General features: G+C 36.1%; 1 protein-coding gene across 1 annotated transcript; it reads right to left on the bottom strand.

Annotated features, from left to right (window-relative positions):
* Window positions 1-2,167: 2,167 nt before the first annotated feature.
* Window positions 2,168-5,929, bottom strand: dmac2l (distal membrane arm assembly component 2 like). Its single transcript, XM_053502450.1, has 5 exons — window positions 5,857-5,929; window positions 4,704-4,824; window positions 3,231-3,439; window positions 2,592-2,763; window positions 2,168-2,482 (listed from the first exon to the last, which is right to left on the bottom strand). The coding sequence occupies exons 2-5, from the start codon at window positions 4,811-4,813 to the stop codon at window positions 2,368-2,370; spliced, it is 606 nt and encodes a 201-aa protein (XP_053358425.1). The 5' UTR covers window positions 4,814-4,824; window positions 5,857-5,929; the 3' UTR covers window positions 2,168-2,367.
* Window positions 5,930-13,197: the final 7,268 nt, after the last annotated feature.

Raw genomic sequence — 13,197 nt, 5'->3', positions numbered from 1 at the left:
ATTTGTTTGTGTATTCATTTTTGCACAAATAGTGCCTACAGTTCTGGTTACTTAAGCTTTACAAGCTTTAAAGATGCACTGGTCCGTCAATAGAGTTCAAATCCAGACTGATTTTAGGTGTCATATCTACGTATACTCAATCCATCATGGCGACATTAGTTTATAACAGGTCCCTGAGAGATTACAGTGCCTCGCAACAGTATTCATTCCCCATGAACTTTTCCACATTTTGTCACATTATAACCATAAACGTTAATGTATTTATAGGGATTTAATGTCACAGACCAACACAAAGTGGTACATAATAAAGGAAGGAAAATGATTAATGGCTTAAAATTTTTTTTCACAAATAAATATCTGAAATGTGTGGCATGCATTTGTAGGTCTGGACTTTGACTAGGCCATTCTGCACGGTGTTAGATTTCCACCACACCTAGTGTTTGGCATTTAGGCCACATTTGTTCAAGTACAATTTTGGTCTCATCTGACCAGAGCACTTTCTTCCACATGTTTGCTGTGTCCCCCACATGGGACTTTTTATGCCTTTCTTTCATTAATCTTTCTTCTTGCCACTCTTCCATAAAAACCCGAATTGCAGAGTGCATGACTAATAGTTGTCCTGTGGACAGATTCCCCCACCTGAGCTGTGGATCTCTGCAGCTCCTCCAGGGTTTACCCTGGGCCTCTTGGCAGCTTCTCTGATTAATCCTCTCCCTACCCGTCATGTCAGTTCAACCATGTCTTGATAGGTTTGCAGATGTGCCATACGCTTTCTATTTTGGGATGATGGATCGAACAGTGGTCTGTGAGATATTCAAAGCTTGGGATATTTTTTATTCCACAACTTTATCCCTGACCTGTCTGTCTTGTTTTTCTTGGGTTTCTCTATCGCGTTCCTCATCAAAGAAAAGCTGTATTTACACTGGGCTTAAATTACACACATGGACTGTGTTTACTAAGTAGGTGACTTCTAAAGGCGGTTAGTTTCATTGGATTTTAATTAGGGATCAGGGAGGGTAAAGAAATCTGAATATAAATGCATGCCACACTTTAGAGATATTTATTTGTAAAAATATATATTTATAATTTTCCTTTCACTTTACAATTATGTGCCATTTTGTTTTTATCACATAAAACCCCAACAAAATACAACAATACATTGTTTGTGGTTGTAATTTGTTGACGAAATGTGACAAGGTTTAAGGGGTATGAATACTTTCGCAAGACACTGTGTGCGAATAGTTACTTCCTCCTGCCCTTTAACACTGTGTGAGTTCAAAAAACTGCCATCAGTTGGCCTTCCATATCTCTAAAAAAGCATGTGATAGCTTTCAAAATCCAAATCGGCATGTCAACCTTTTATTAAAAAAAAACAAACAAACAAACAAAAAATCTGAAATTGAAATCGTCCAAGACACGTGTAATCAGTTTCAGTATTAGTTACAATAAAAGTAAAATCTAATTTTTACACTTGACTCTAGATGGCACAACAAAAAAAAGCAGAAAAGTGTTGAGATTGCAAATGTAAATCCTGATAGCCCTATTCCTTCTCCTCCAGTAAACCTAATGTTTGCACTGTTATCTAAATCACATCCGGTGTTCAGTGGATAACTTCACTATAGCCTTAAAGCTACAAACTCTAAATGGAAGCAAAAACAACTCTGAGGCTACAACTGCTGATCTTTTCAACACATTTAGCGCAGTTTGACCTTCTAGCATACAGTTGAGCTTTAGTAATGACTTTTTTTTGACACCATTGCCTCTGGCTCACTCATTAAGCATCTAAAACTAAACCTATATGTAGTTCTCTGTTTAAGCTACTTTGTAACATTTACATAAATAATTCCTTAATCAGGTGAAGAACTCCGGCTGGGAAATTCAAAATACTTAAACAAAATAAGCATTTTTGCACATTTATATGTTTAAATAAATGTGCTATTCATTGTACGTGTTTTTAAAAAGATCTATATATTATATTGGGGAATTATTTTTTTCCCTTAGATGGGTAAGGAACAATATATGGTAACGTCACATTTTTTCTTTTTACAAAAGTAAAAATGTTTTGGAAAAAGTATTTTTCTTATGTTGAATTTTCAAGTAAAATAAATGGTTAAAAGCAACATGTTAAACAGAATCAAGCTGAATGGAAAATAAGTGAAACAATCTGTAACAGAGAAAATATTTAATCAAAGGATTTTCATACAGACACAAACAGCAATACATATTTATTACAGTCTATACTTTGCTTCTTTAATATTAGACTTCACATATTAGTTCCTCAAGAACACAGATATTTTTCTGTAATCGTTGCATCCAAACTCAGGGTATTGATTTGTCAGTCAATGCTGCAAAAAAGGCTATGGTGGTTTAAGCCAGGTCAAGTTCTATGGTGAGATTGGGTCGTGCAGTTTGCAGTACGTTTGTGGTTTTTTCTTTTTCTCTCACACCTGGTAGATCACTAAGGAACAAATACTCCAAGTTCCTGAGAAGAGAAAAGAAAAACACATACACACCCAGAGCACCTGACAAAAAGACTACAGATTTGTTGTATTGAATGGTGCACGGAAGCAGCTCTATGGTTTGTCTCCTACCTCAGGTGGTGAAGAGCGATGACGCCTCTGTCTGTCACGTTGCCACAGGAGACGATCTCCATCGTCCTCATGCTGTTCTGCAGCTTCTCTGTCTTACTTAAACGCTCCAGACATGTATCCTCTATATATATACACTTTTGCAGCTTTATCTCCTCTACATGCTCCAGACCATCTACACAAACACACAAAAGGTAGTGATTTATAAATTATACACCCAATGATCACTTTATAGGAACACTTCTACCTCTGTTAATTTAGTGTAATGCATAAAATTATGCAGAGACAGGTCAAACGCTTCAGGTAATGTTCACATCAAACATTAGAATTGGGCAAAATTGTGATCTGAGTGACTATGACTGTGGTATACTGTAGTTGTTGATGCCAGGCGAGTTGGTTTGAGTGATTAAGAAAACATTTATCTCATCCTAGAGTTTACACACAATCGTGTGAGAAAAACAACCAGTAAAGAAATGACAAGTGATAATGCAGCAATAAATTGAACAGCTTTAAAGGATTTAATGTTGACAAAGGGTCAAAGGGGTGAAAAGAAGAAAGAAGATTAGAGAACAATAAAGCATGGATATTGTATCAGGATCATACACTGTATCTTATCAGTTATTGTGTGAAGTTGTCACTCACCCAGGTAATCGAATCCCCGGTACATGATGCAGGATTCTGTGGCATCGATGGCCTGGATTTGATATCGACCGAGTGGCCCAGTCGGGAGCCCGTTGTAATCGTGTTGCCAACGGTCGAAACCACGGAAACGAACTTTGGCCCCGCACCTTAGGAGCCATTCAGCGGCCGCACGGTCTGGACCGACTGCCTTAATCCGCTCGTAATCAACCCTGGAATAAAGCACACACAGTTTCCTGAACATCAGGTTTAGTAAGAAAAGGCCACATTATCTGAGAATCTTCTCCTACAATATGTTAGTGCTTTTGCAAGACAGATTTGTATTTGTGTATATATTTGTATCAGATGAACTTCGGCTACTGAATCATTAAAAATTCTCTTTAAAAACTCCTTACTTCACTCCTAATCTAAGCCTGGTAATGCTGGGTACACCCTGGACAGGGTGCCAATCCATCGCAGGGTACCCACACATTCATTCACACACTATGGGCAATTTTGGGGACACTGATTAGCCTAATCTACATGTCTTTGGACTGTGGGGGAAAACCCACCAAGCACAGGGAGAACATGCAGAGTCTATGCACACAGATGGGAACCGAGACTGGCCAGGGAATCGAACCCGGACCCTGGAGGTGCAAGACGACTGTGCTAACCACTACACCACTGTGTCGCCAATAATGTTCTATGCATGAAAAAAAGAAAACAATAGTTTAAATTTAAAACAGTAAGAGAATAATATTCTTATATTAGCACATTCCAGTGTTTAATTCCTCTTCTATCAAAGTGATTAGACAACTATTGATTCTTTTTAAACAATTAATGAATAAAACTTTGTTTTTCAACCTGTTAATAGTTACATTTCATGTTGTGGATTGTATGCATGTATTTAATGTAATACAAGTTCATGATATATATCTTATGCAGTATTAGATATAAACCCGTATTTCCTCACCAGCATATGTTTTTTTCTCTTTTTAAGTCAGTCAGAGACAAGATAAAAGTGCTCTGCTCTAAAAACTTTCTTGTGACAGAAAAAGTACTGATTGTGTTCCATCAACATTTAATAAATGTCTTTTTACGAAAAACATTACTATTTTAAAGACTTTGCATTATTAGTTTGTTTATTGTTGGGGTAGATTATCCTAGGGCCTGTTTTGAGTGGTTACTATAAAACTGTGTACAATGAATTACAATTAACGAATTTATATAAACAAAGCCATGCTGATGTAGAAAATCAAACTGCGTTGATGGATTTATGGATTCATCAGCAAAAGTTTAGTGACATAAAAATCTGAAAACGTTTGACATAAATGAGCCAAACAAATCTGTCACTGCTTTGCTCATTTCATTCGGTCACAGTTTCTCTCTCTCTCTTTAGTGTAAGTTTGCACTGATTTTCCAGTGACGTGTGTGTGTGTGGACATAAAGCATTTAGCAACAGAACTTAATGCTTTTGCGTGAAAGGTTTATTATTACTTGTTAAAGACGGCGTTGAGCCAGCCCCAGAACTCTCTTCTGCCCCCTGGTGGTGCACAACGGGAGTACGTGTTTAAAACACACCTCGCCGCCCCACTCAGAAGTCTCATAGCTCTTATTTCTGAAAAATAACAAAAACCAGACCACTTCTTATCACACGTAAGTCGTACAGAAAAATATAAATAATACTTTTTACTGGTAATTGCCAGACGATGCTGTATGAAGCGTTAAGGCTTTCTATCAAAGGTTAATTTTTCTAAACTCTCCAGGTCCATTACTGCCCTCTAGTGTCCAAAACTTTACAGCACTTACAGAAATACATTTTAAAATAAGACGTAAAAAAATGCCGGTATACAAAAGTAATACTTTAATCCTCGTATTAATTTAACATTCAGCTACTAAAATAATTATATATTTATTTATATACTCTTTGACGTAAAATACAAACCGTTTACATCTTTAAGACCTGTCAAAGGATTATTAACTGTTTATTTATTGTGTCTTTCTCACAGCCTAGACATAAACTGCCAACAATATATGTTAACTGATATCTTCTTCTTTGTCTTTCGGCTGTTCCCTTTCAGGGGTCGCCACAGCGAATCATTTGCCTCAATCTAACCCTATCCTCTGCATCCTCTTCTCTCACACCAACTAACTTCATGTCCTCTCTCACTGCATCCATAAATCTCCTCTTTGGTCTTCCCCTAGACCTCCTGCCTGGCAGTTCCAACCTCAGCATCCTTCTACCGATATATTCACAATCTCTCCTCTGAACATGTCCAAACCACCTCAATCTGGCCTCTCTGACTTTATCTCCAAAACATCTAACGTGGGTTGTCCCTCTGATAAACTCATTCTTAATCCTATCCATCCTTATATGTTAACTGATATAATTTTTTATTTAAAAAAATGTTATTCTGTATAGCAATGTACTGTAGACACAATAAAAGTCATGTACTGTAAGTAAAACAATCTTATTTCCTTCACATGAACCGTAAACTAACAACATCAAAACCACCATACTAAACCACAATCGGCTTTAACAATAGTGTATCAGTGTGAGATCATCGTATTAAATTCAAGATAACTGCAGTATTTATATACAGTGACTCGTCTGGTATAAAACACACAAGTAAGAAGGGCAACACTTCACCTCTGCCAGTGTTGTTTACATCCTACTCCGCCATGCGCCACTTTCGTGACCTGTCACCTCACGTCGGATTACGTCAACGCGTTCTGATCTTCCATTGGTCAGGCCACGTCATTGTTAGATACAATAGCGGGAATCCGACATGACGTCATTTTGCTGAAGCCATTTCGTTTAAAAGCGGCCATATTGGACGACGGATTATAACGTGCAAAAAGCGATAAATGTCATAAGACCCCTTGCAGGAAAGGAGTGGTGGGGCTAATACGTGCTGAATTTGGGTGATTTACCCAAATATTAATATAGACAGATAAACAGTCCTTCATTATTGTTTAAAGATTGCACATACAAATAGCACTTTATTTATAATAAGTAAACACCCAGCATGTGAGGAATGCCATGAACGTGAGACTGTCGAGCATTTATTGCTCTCGTGCAGGAAATATATGCAGGAGAGGCTAGATGTGATATGATATGATGTCAGGAGTAAAAAGTAATGTTTGAGAGTCTTTAAGAATAGGGCGTGACTATACAGGGAAGGAACTTTTAGCACGTTGTTTTTGAGAAAGACTGGGGAGGAAAAAAAGCTTTAAAGAACAGTGAACCCTAACGCATTGGTGCTGTAAAAAAATATATTTTTTATGAATTTATTGTAAAATATATTATTTTTAAGGACTTTTAGGAGAAAGGAAATGTTTTTGTGTCCTTGCAAATAAGATTATCCACCCATCCCTCCAGGAACCTCTATAATCCAACTAGGGACCATGGGGCCACTGTATTTATTCCCATTTTATATGATGGCAGTAGGACCTCCGATCAACATTTACACGCTCATTCACACACTATAAGCAATTATAAAATTGCAAGTAGCCGAATCTGCATGTCTTTGGGCTGTGAGAGGAAACCGGAGAACCGGAGAAACCCACCAAGCATGGGGAGAACAGGGCAGGAGTTCTGGGCAGGAAATCTGAATACTGTATGTGCATACAAAGCTGACTTTACTGTAGTTGTTGCACTTGCATATTGATTTAGTCTATGACTTGGGCTAACTTTATTTTGCACACTAAGTTTTTGGTGTCACTTTCAGTGATCACTCTGACCAGATAAAATTCGAATTATTATTATTATTATTATTATTATTAGTGGTGGTATCATTGTAATATTGTCTGTGAGATCCAAATATTTTTATATTTGTAAACAGTTACTTGTACATATGCATATGATAGCTATAATTGTTTGGAAACATTTTTTTTTTTCTTGAATGAGTTGCTGAAGACTTAAATACAGCCATAGATGCACACTCTGAAAAATAAAAAGAATATATATCTTTCTGTTCATTGCCATTAGCTGAAACACCTATTAGTTACCATGGGTTTCCTGCATAACTTGCAAGTAAATGTTTCCAAAAATGTAAAACAAGAACCATAAATATACACACAGTGGTCTACATTTCTACTACCAGTCAAAAACATGAAGGTAGGAACTATAGCTCAGAACTGGTCTGATGCAATGGCAAAATGTTATTGGGAACATAGGTTATTATGCTAACTGCAATATACAGTACAGCCAGAGTGTGACCCATGTACAATACGTAACTGGTCTGCTCTAGCTGGCTCTGTCATGAGTTTTTAAAGGTAAGTTGTTCAGCTATGTTAATTTTATGCTAGCCACTCTTCATGGTACATTAAACAGTCGATGCCCAGCAAGTTGGAGTTGGCCCCATACTCTTTAATTTAAAGTAGGTGTATGAGTCAAGATAACCTTATGCTTGAGTTGTACAAGTCTGGTTCATCCTTGGAATGTCAAAATGTCAAAATTCCTGAAGGTACCATATCCATTTTACAAGTATAAACGCTATGGGACCACACAGACATATCACTCAGTAAGGAAATGCATAATTTGGTACAAAAAATACAAATCAATCTTAGAGCAACAGCAAAGGACCTAGCTGAAGAACACTATCCCAACCATGAAGCATGGGGGTGGCAGCATCATGCTGTTTGGGGTGCTTTGCTTCAGGATAGACTGGAGCACTTCACAGAATACTGTAGATGGCATCATGAGGAGGGAAGATTATTTGGCATATTTCTTTATATTAAAAAAACATTTTAAGATGGGTCTTGCGAATAGACAATGTATACTTACAAATGACCCCAAGTATTCTTCCAAAGTTGTGGGAAAAAGGCTTAAGGACAATAAAGTTGAGGTATTCATCACATGAATTCAAATAGAAATCTGTGGGCAGAACTGAAAAAACATGTGCAAGCAAGGCAGTCTACACACCTGATCAGTTACACAAGTTCTGTCAGGTGGAATAGGCTAAAATTTCAGCAACTTATTGTAAGAAGCCTGTGGAAGGTTAACTAAAATCTTCTATCCAGGTTAAACAAATTAAAGGCAATATTACCCAAAACAAACTAAATGTATGTAAACTTTTGACCCAATGAGAAGGTCATAAAAGAATCACCCAGGGCCAGCCCTGAAAAAAAGCTGAAATAAATCGTACTATTATTATGACACATCTAACACTTTTGTTAAATAGTCATCCTAACTGACATAAGACATGAAATGTTTTCTAAGAATTATATATATAAAAAAAATCCGTAATCCATCCGAAATGCTAGCATTCAATAAGGTACTAAAAGCAGTCTTAAAAGTTGGTACTGTACAGTATCTCTTCTTTAAAAAAGATTTGCTAGTTCTTAATTTTAGGGCATGGATGTTTACCTCTAATATACACAGATCCTTTACTCATTGTCTAGTCCTTTTAATTTTTAACAGTTTGGTAAAGGCTTCCTTTTATTTATTCATTTTTACATTTTTGTTCTTTTTCTTTCAGGCTCCAGTGGATTTAAAAAAAACTGATTTATTATCTCCTCTTTCTAACAATCCAAGAATCAAGGCTCTATACTGCTAATGTACTGTGAGTAAAAGTAGGACAGGAGTGCTGTTGGCTTACAGGCTTATCCTGGATATATACCCTTTTTGCCTGTGAGTTTTAGGTACAGAGGGAAGTGTGGCTGCAATAAGAAGACACACACACACACTGAAAACACAGGCAATACACAAACTCATTATCTTTGTAACAATTAACAAAAAGTGGAGTTCTTTTTTCATTTTGTACATTAGTTCATGTATATTCTTTTAAGATGTACCAGGGGCATTCAAGTCAAACCGGGACTTTTGATTAAATTTTTCATAAATGAAGGTGCAAAACCGATTGACATTTCCAGAAGACTTTAGGCACTGTACATAGGATTCTTAGCCTCACTAAAACATTTTCATGGTGCAAAGCTTTAAAGAAGGCAGTTGTAGGTACCAGATGTGATTGGTTGGACAGATCTGCTCAGGGTTTCTGGTGATGTGCCACAATATGATAAGCTGTATGATACGGTATGATGATGTGGCACCTAGCGATAGGCTGCACATCAGTAGTTTACTACTACTATAGTATCGAACTATGGAGAACTTTTCCTAAAAAAATACAGCTTTTTTTATTAGATCGACCTACCATAGACTATTATATATAGACCATAGAATATTTCACCTCAACAATTAGGTGAAATTTTGAAAGCGGCATATACTTTTTCTCCTCAGGTCAATTTTACCAACTTCTTGCTGGTGACAGGAATGCCTCAGACAAATCACAATGCAGCTTGAAAAAAAAATCGGTGTGTTTAAACAACAACTGTTTGGGTTTATTATTTATTAGTCTGAATACAATGACAAGAAATGTAAAACATAATATACAGTATCTCACAAAAGTGAGTACACCCCTCACATTTTTGTAAATATTTTATTTGATCTTTTCAAGGGACAACACTAAAGATATGAAACTCTGATACAAGCTCTACACTGATTACTTTACATTCTATCAGAGTTTCATATCTTTAGCATTGTCCCTTGAAAAGATATAATAAAATATTTACAAAAATGTGAGGGGTGTACTCACTTTTGTGAGATACTGTACATTATATAAAGAAGTAGAGAGAAGAGGATGAGGTGAGGAGTACAAAGTTACAGAATCATTAACAGTCCCAGTTTGACTTGAATGCCTTTTGTGTATGCACTCTCATTCGTGTAATTATCTAATTCCAATTATGTGACAGCAGCACAATCAAATAAAAATAATTATGTAAAGTAATTATGTAAGTAATATTAATGACATGACATAATTTCTTGGTGATGTCTTCTGGAAATGAAGACATTACCAAGAAATCATTTATGCATCAAACATCAGCATAAAAGGTGTAAGTTATTCTTTACCGTTACTTAGTTTGTGGCATAGTGGCTGGATGTAGAGATGTTTTCATTTATTGAATCAACAGCCATATAATTCAAACACGTCAAAATTGCACAAAGAATATCAAACAGAAAACAATTACAGTATTTGAAACATTGTTGCATGAGCACGTCAATGTGGATATCATGTATTCAAAAACTTTAACAATTTTTGATTCTGAAAGCCATCACTAGATGGAGTCCTAGCATTAGGCTTTTACTATACCTCAGAGACGTGGCATTTAACACAGTCTGTCCTTTATATATCTAGCTTTTAAACTCTAAGTGTATTCTTTTCCCCCCAAACTGCTGACATTTGAAGATAGACTACTGAGAGCATAGATGTATAAAGTGTGTAATATAATAAAACAAACAAAAGTGTATCAACTAATTGCTAAAATGTATTACTTGCAAAAAGTTTTGCTATATTTATATATTTTGAGCATAATTTTAAAATATCTAATTCTAACTAGTGCTTTATTATACATCACTCATTTCTGTAAAACTGTTATATACTGCTGGTTAAGTTATTGGTCAATTCTGTAAAATGTCTGAAAACACTGGAGTTTGGTGCAGTTTCTGTTTAGAGAATATGCATTTTTGATTTGCTAGGTGTCATACTGTATATGCACTGTATTTTATTTGACTATATATATATATCACAATGCATTACATAAACCATTTGAAATGATGAATGTTTGTTTTCAGGAGAGATTTTTTTATGTATTCCACAGGTTAACTCAATGTAAGCATTCTCTGAAAATAATTTAGCAATTTCTTTTTTCAGGCCATATAGTCTTTCCAGCAATTGTGCAATTCCCAAAAAGCAACAACATTCTCTGCTGCTCTTCTGTCTCTCTCACTTCTCTCTCCTACTCTGATATAAACCACATGTGTATATTAGACAGTGTCTGTTCAAACTAAATATGAAACGATAAGGTCATCAACTTCATGTTATATCAGTTCAAAGCTTCAAAAGCCCCAGTTGGAGGACATATATTTAAATTCAAAAGTTTGTTTGCAATTGGTATAAAAGTAGAACCCTCTCATCAACCTCATAAATACCTAAACTCTTTGTTGTGTTGTCTTCAAAGGACGCTGCTTTTGATGTCTGGCAGCTCCTTAAAACAGACACACAAATGCACTCATATGCTTAGCAGACCTATCTAAACTGAAAGTGTCTTTCAAAAGAAATTGTTTAATAGTCCTAAATTACATAATTAAGATTACCCCTCCAGACGACAACCGGGAAACTGGTAAAGATTTTTTTTTGGGAGCAGGGGTGGTCTAAATCATATTTGACTCTGCAAAAGACTTCAGTCTAGGGCAGAGGTAGACCTTTCAACAAGGACCAAAAACCTGAATGTTTCAGAGTGGCCCACTCATAACTCAGATATGGATATGATTCTGTGGCAAGACATGTAAATCCTGTTCATTAACAGTCTCAATTAAATGTGCCTTAGTTTAAGAAATGTTTCTAGGGAAAAATTGGCCCATATATCCGGATACACGTGTGCATAGCTTACGAATACCTGTATTAAAATGTCTTTTTCACCCAGGACTTCTTTGACACCCATGCAGGGCTGTTAATTATTATTTCTTTGTGGATTGTTTTTTTAATTTTAGAACTAGTGTTATTTATTGTACAGTATGTTAGACAAAAAAATGCACCTGTTTAAACCAAAAGTGACAACCGTCACTGGAACTAGGCAAAGGGTCAAAAATATTCTGTTAGAATTGAGTTTGCACTTTGGCAAAAAAAAAAAAAAAGACCAAGAAGTAAACCAAAAAACCAAAAGTTTTTTTTTTATTATATATATTTTTTTTTTACCACTGATGAGACTTAAAAGGGTTTTAATATACTTTTAGAATAGATTGGTTACATTGGCATGGTGCATATCAGACCACAGAAATATTATGAAAAGTATATATATGTTAAACCTCTTATGTGTAAGACATGTAATGCCCCCTAGTGGCTGAGGGCAGCCTTTGTTGAATTTACATTGTATAAATATATTGCTTTTAACTATGGTCATTGTCTATGGTCAATGCAACTTTACAGAATAAAAAGTCAACAGTCACCACACTATCCCAAGCAGATCACACAGGGCTCCATGCGACAAGGTCTCCAACTAGAAGTGGGACACCAGGATGAGTCAGACAGGTCCAGAGGGCAGAATGGGTCTGGCAGCTCAAGAGTGGCAGTAGCTTAACAGAGAGAGAGAGAGAGAGAGAGAGAAGAAGAAGAGAAGAGAAGGGGAGATAATAGTTAGGTATGGTCACTGTTACAGTATCGAATGTCCTACAGATTACAAGTAGGGACTCTGGTAGGACTAACTATGACAGCATAAATAAAAGTGAGAGCCAGAAGAAAACACAGACATCAAGGCTCCCTGGGATGTAAGGCAACCAGTCACTTCACCATCAACAAACATGAGTGATCAATGAGAGTGGAGATGACATCATCTAAACATACCAGTTCACCATAATACTCTACATCCATGAGTACCCCAGTTCTGCGTTTTTACCTTTTGTACTTTTTTTTCTTTAGTTAAATCTATTTACAAAAATGCTTGACTAAATTAATAGATTTTTAGTCTAGACTGAAACACTGAGTCCCGAACATTAATTAAAAGGCTTTTCCATAATTTTGGGGCTTTGTAAGAAAAAGCTCTGCCCCCTGCTGTAGTTTTTATAATGCATAGCACCAACAAGCAGCTGCATCCTGTGATCAAAGTAGGCGTGGCAGATCATAAGACACTAGCAGTTTACTCAGGTACTGTGGCGTGAGGCCATTTAATAGTCAAAATTTTTTTTTTTTAAAGCAACGTGAAATTTTACTGGGTGCTAATGCAGTAAGGATAAGATAGGGGTGATTTGCCCATATCTTATGGTTCTAGTGAGGACAGTCACTGCTACATTCTGGATAAACTGAAGCTTGTTTATGCACCTAGATGAACATCTACACAGTAAGGCAATAGGCCAATCTAGCAGAAACTAGTAATAAAAGCATAAACTAGTATAAAAAAGTATATATATATATATATATATATATATATATATATA

The sequence above is a fragment of the Clarias gariepinus genome, chromosome 8 (genome assembly GCF_024256425.1).
Source record: "Clarias gariepinus isolate MV-2021 ecotype Netherlands chromosome 8, CGAR_prim_01v2, whole genome shotgun sequence".
NCBI classification, from domain to species: domain Eukaryota; kingdom Metazoa; phylum Chordata; class Actinopteri; order Siluriformes; family Clariidae; genus Clarias; species Clarias gariepinus.
This window is presented reverse-complemented; position numbering and strand designations above follow the sequence as displayed.

Excerpts from the sequence above, each read along its gene's own strand:
- dmac2l (XM_053502450.1), bottom strand. The coding sequence starts at position 4,813 with ATGAGACTTCTGAGTGGGGCGGCGAGGTGTGTTTTAAACACGTACTCC. Across the intron at positions 3,440-4,703 it reads CTCAACGCCGTCTTTAACAA|GGTTGATTACGAGCGGATTA; the intron begins GTAATAATAAAC and ends GCTTTATTCCAG. Across the intron at positions 2,764-3,230 it reads CCGGGGATTCGATTACCTGG|ATGGTCTGGAGCATGTAGAG; the intron begins GTGAGTGACAAC and ends GTGTTTGTGTAG.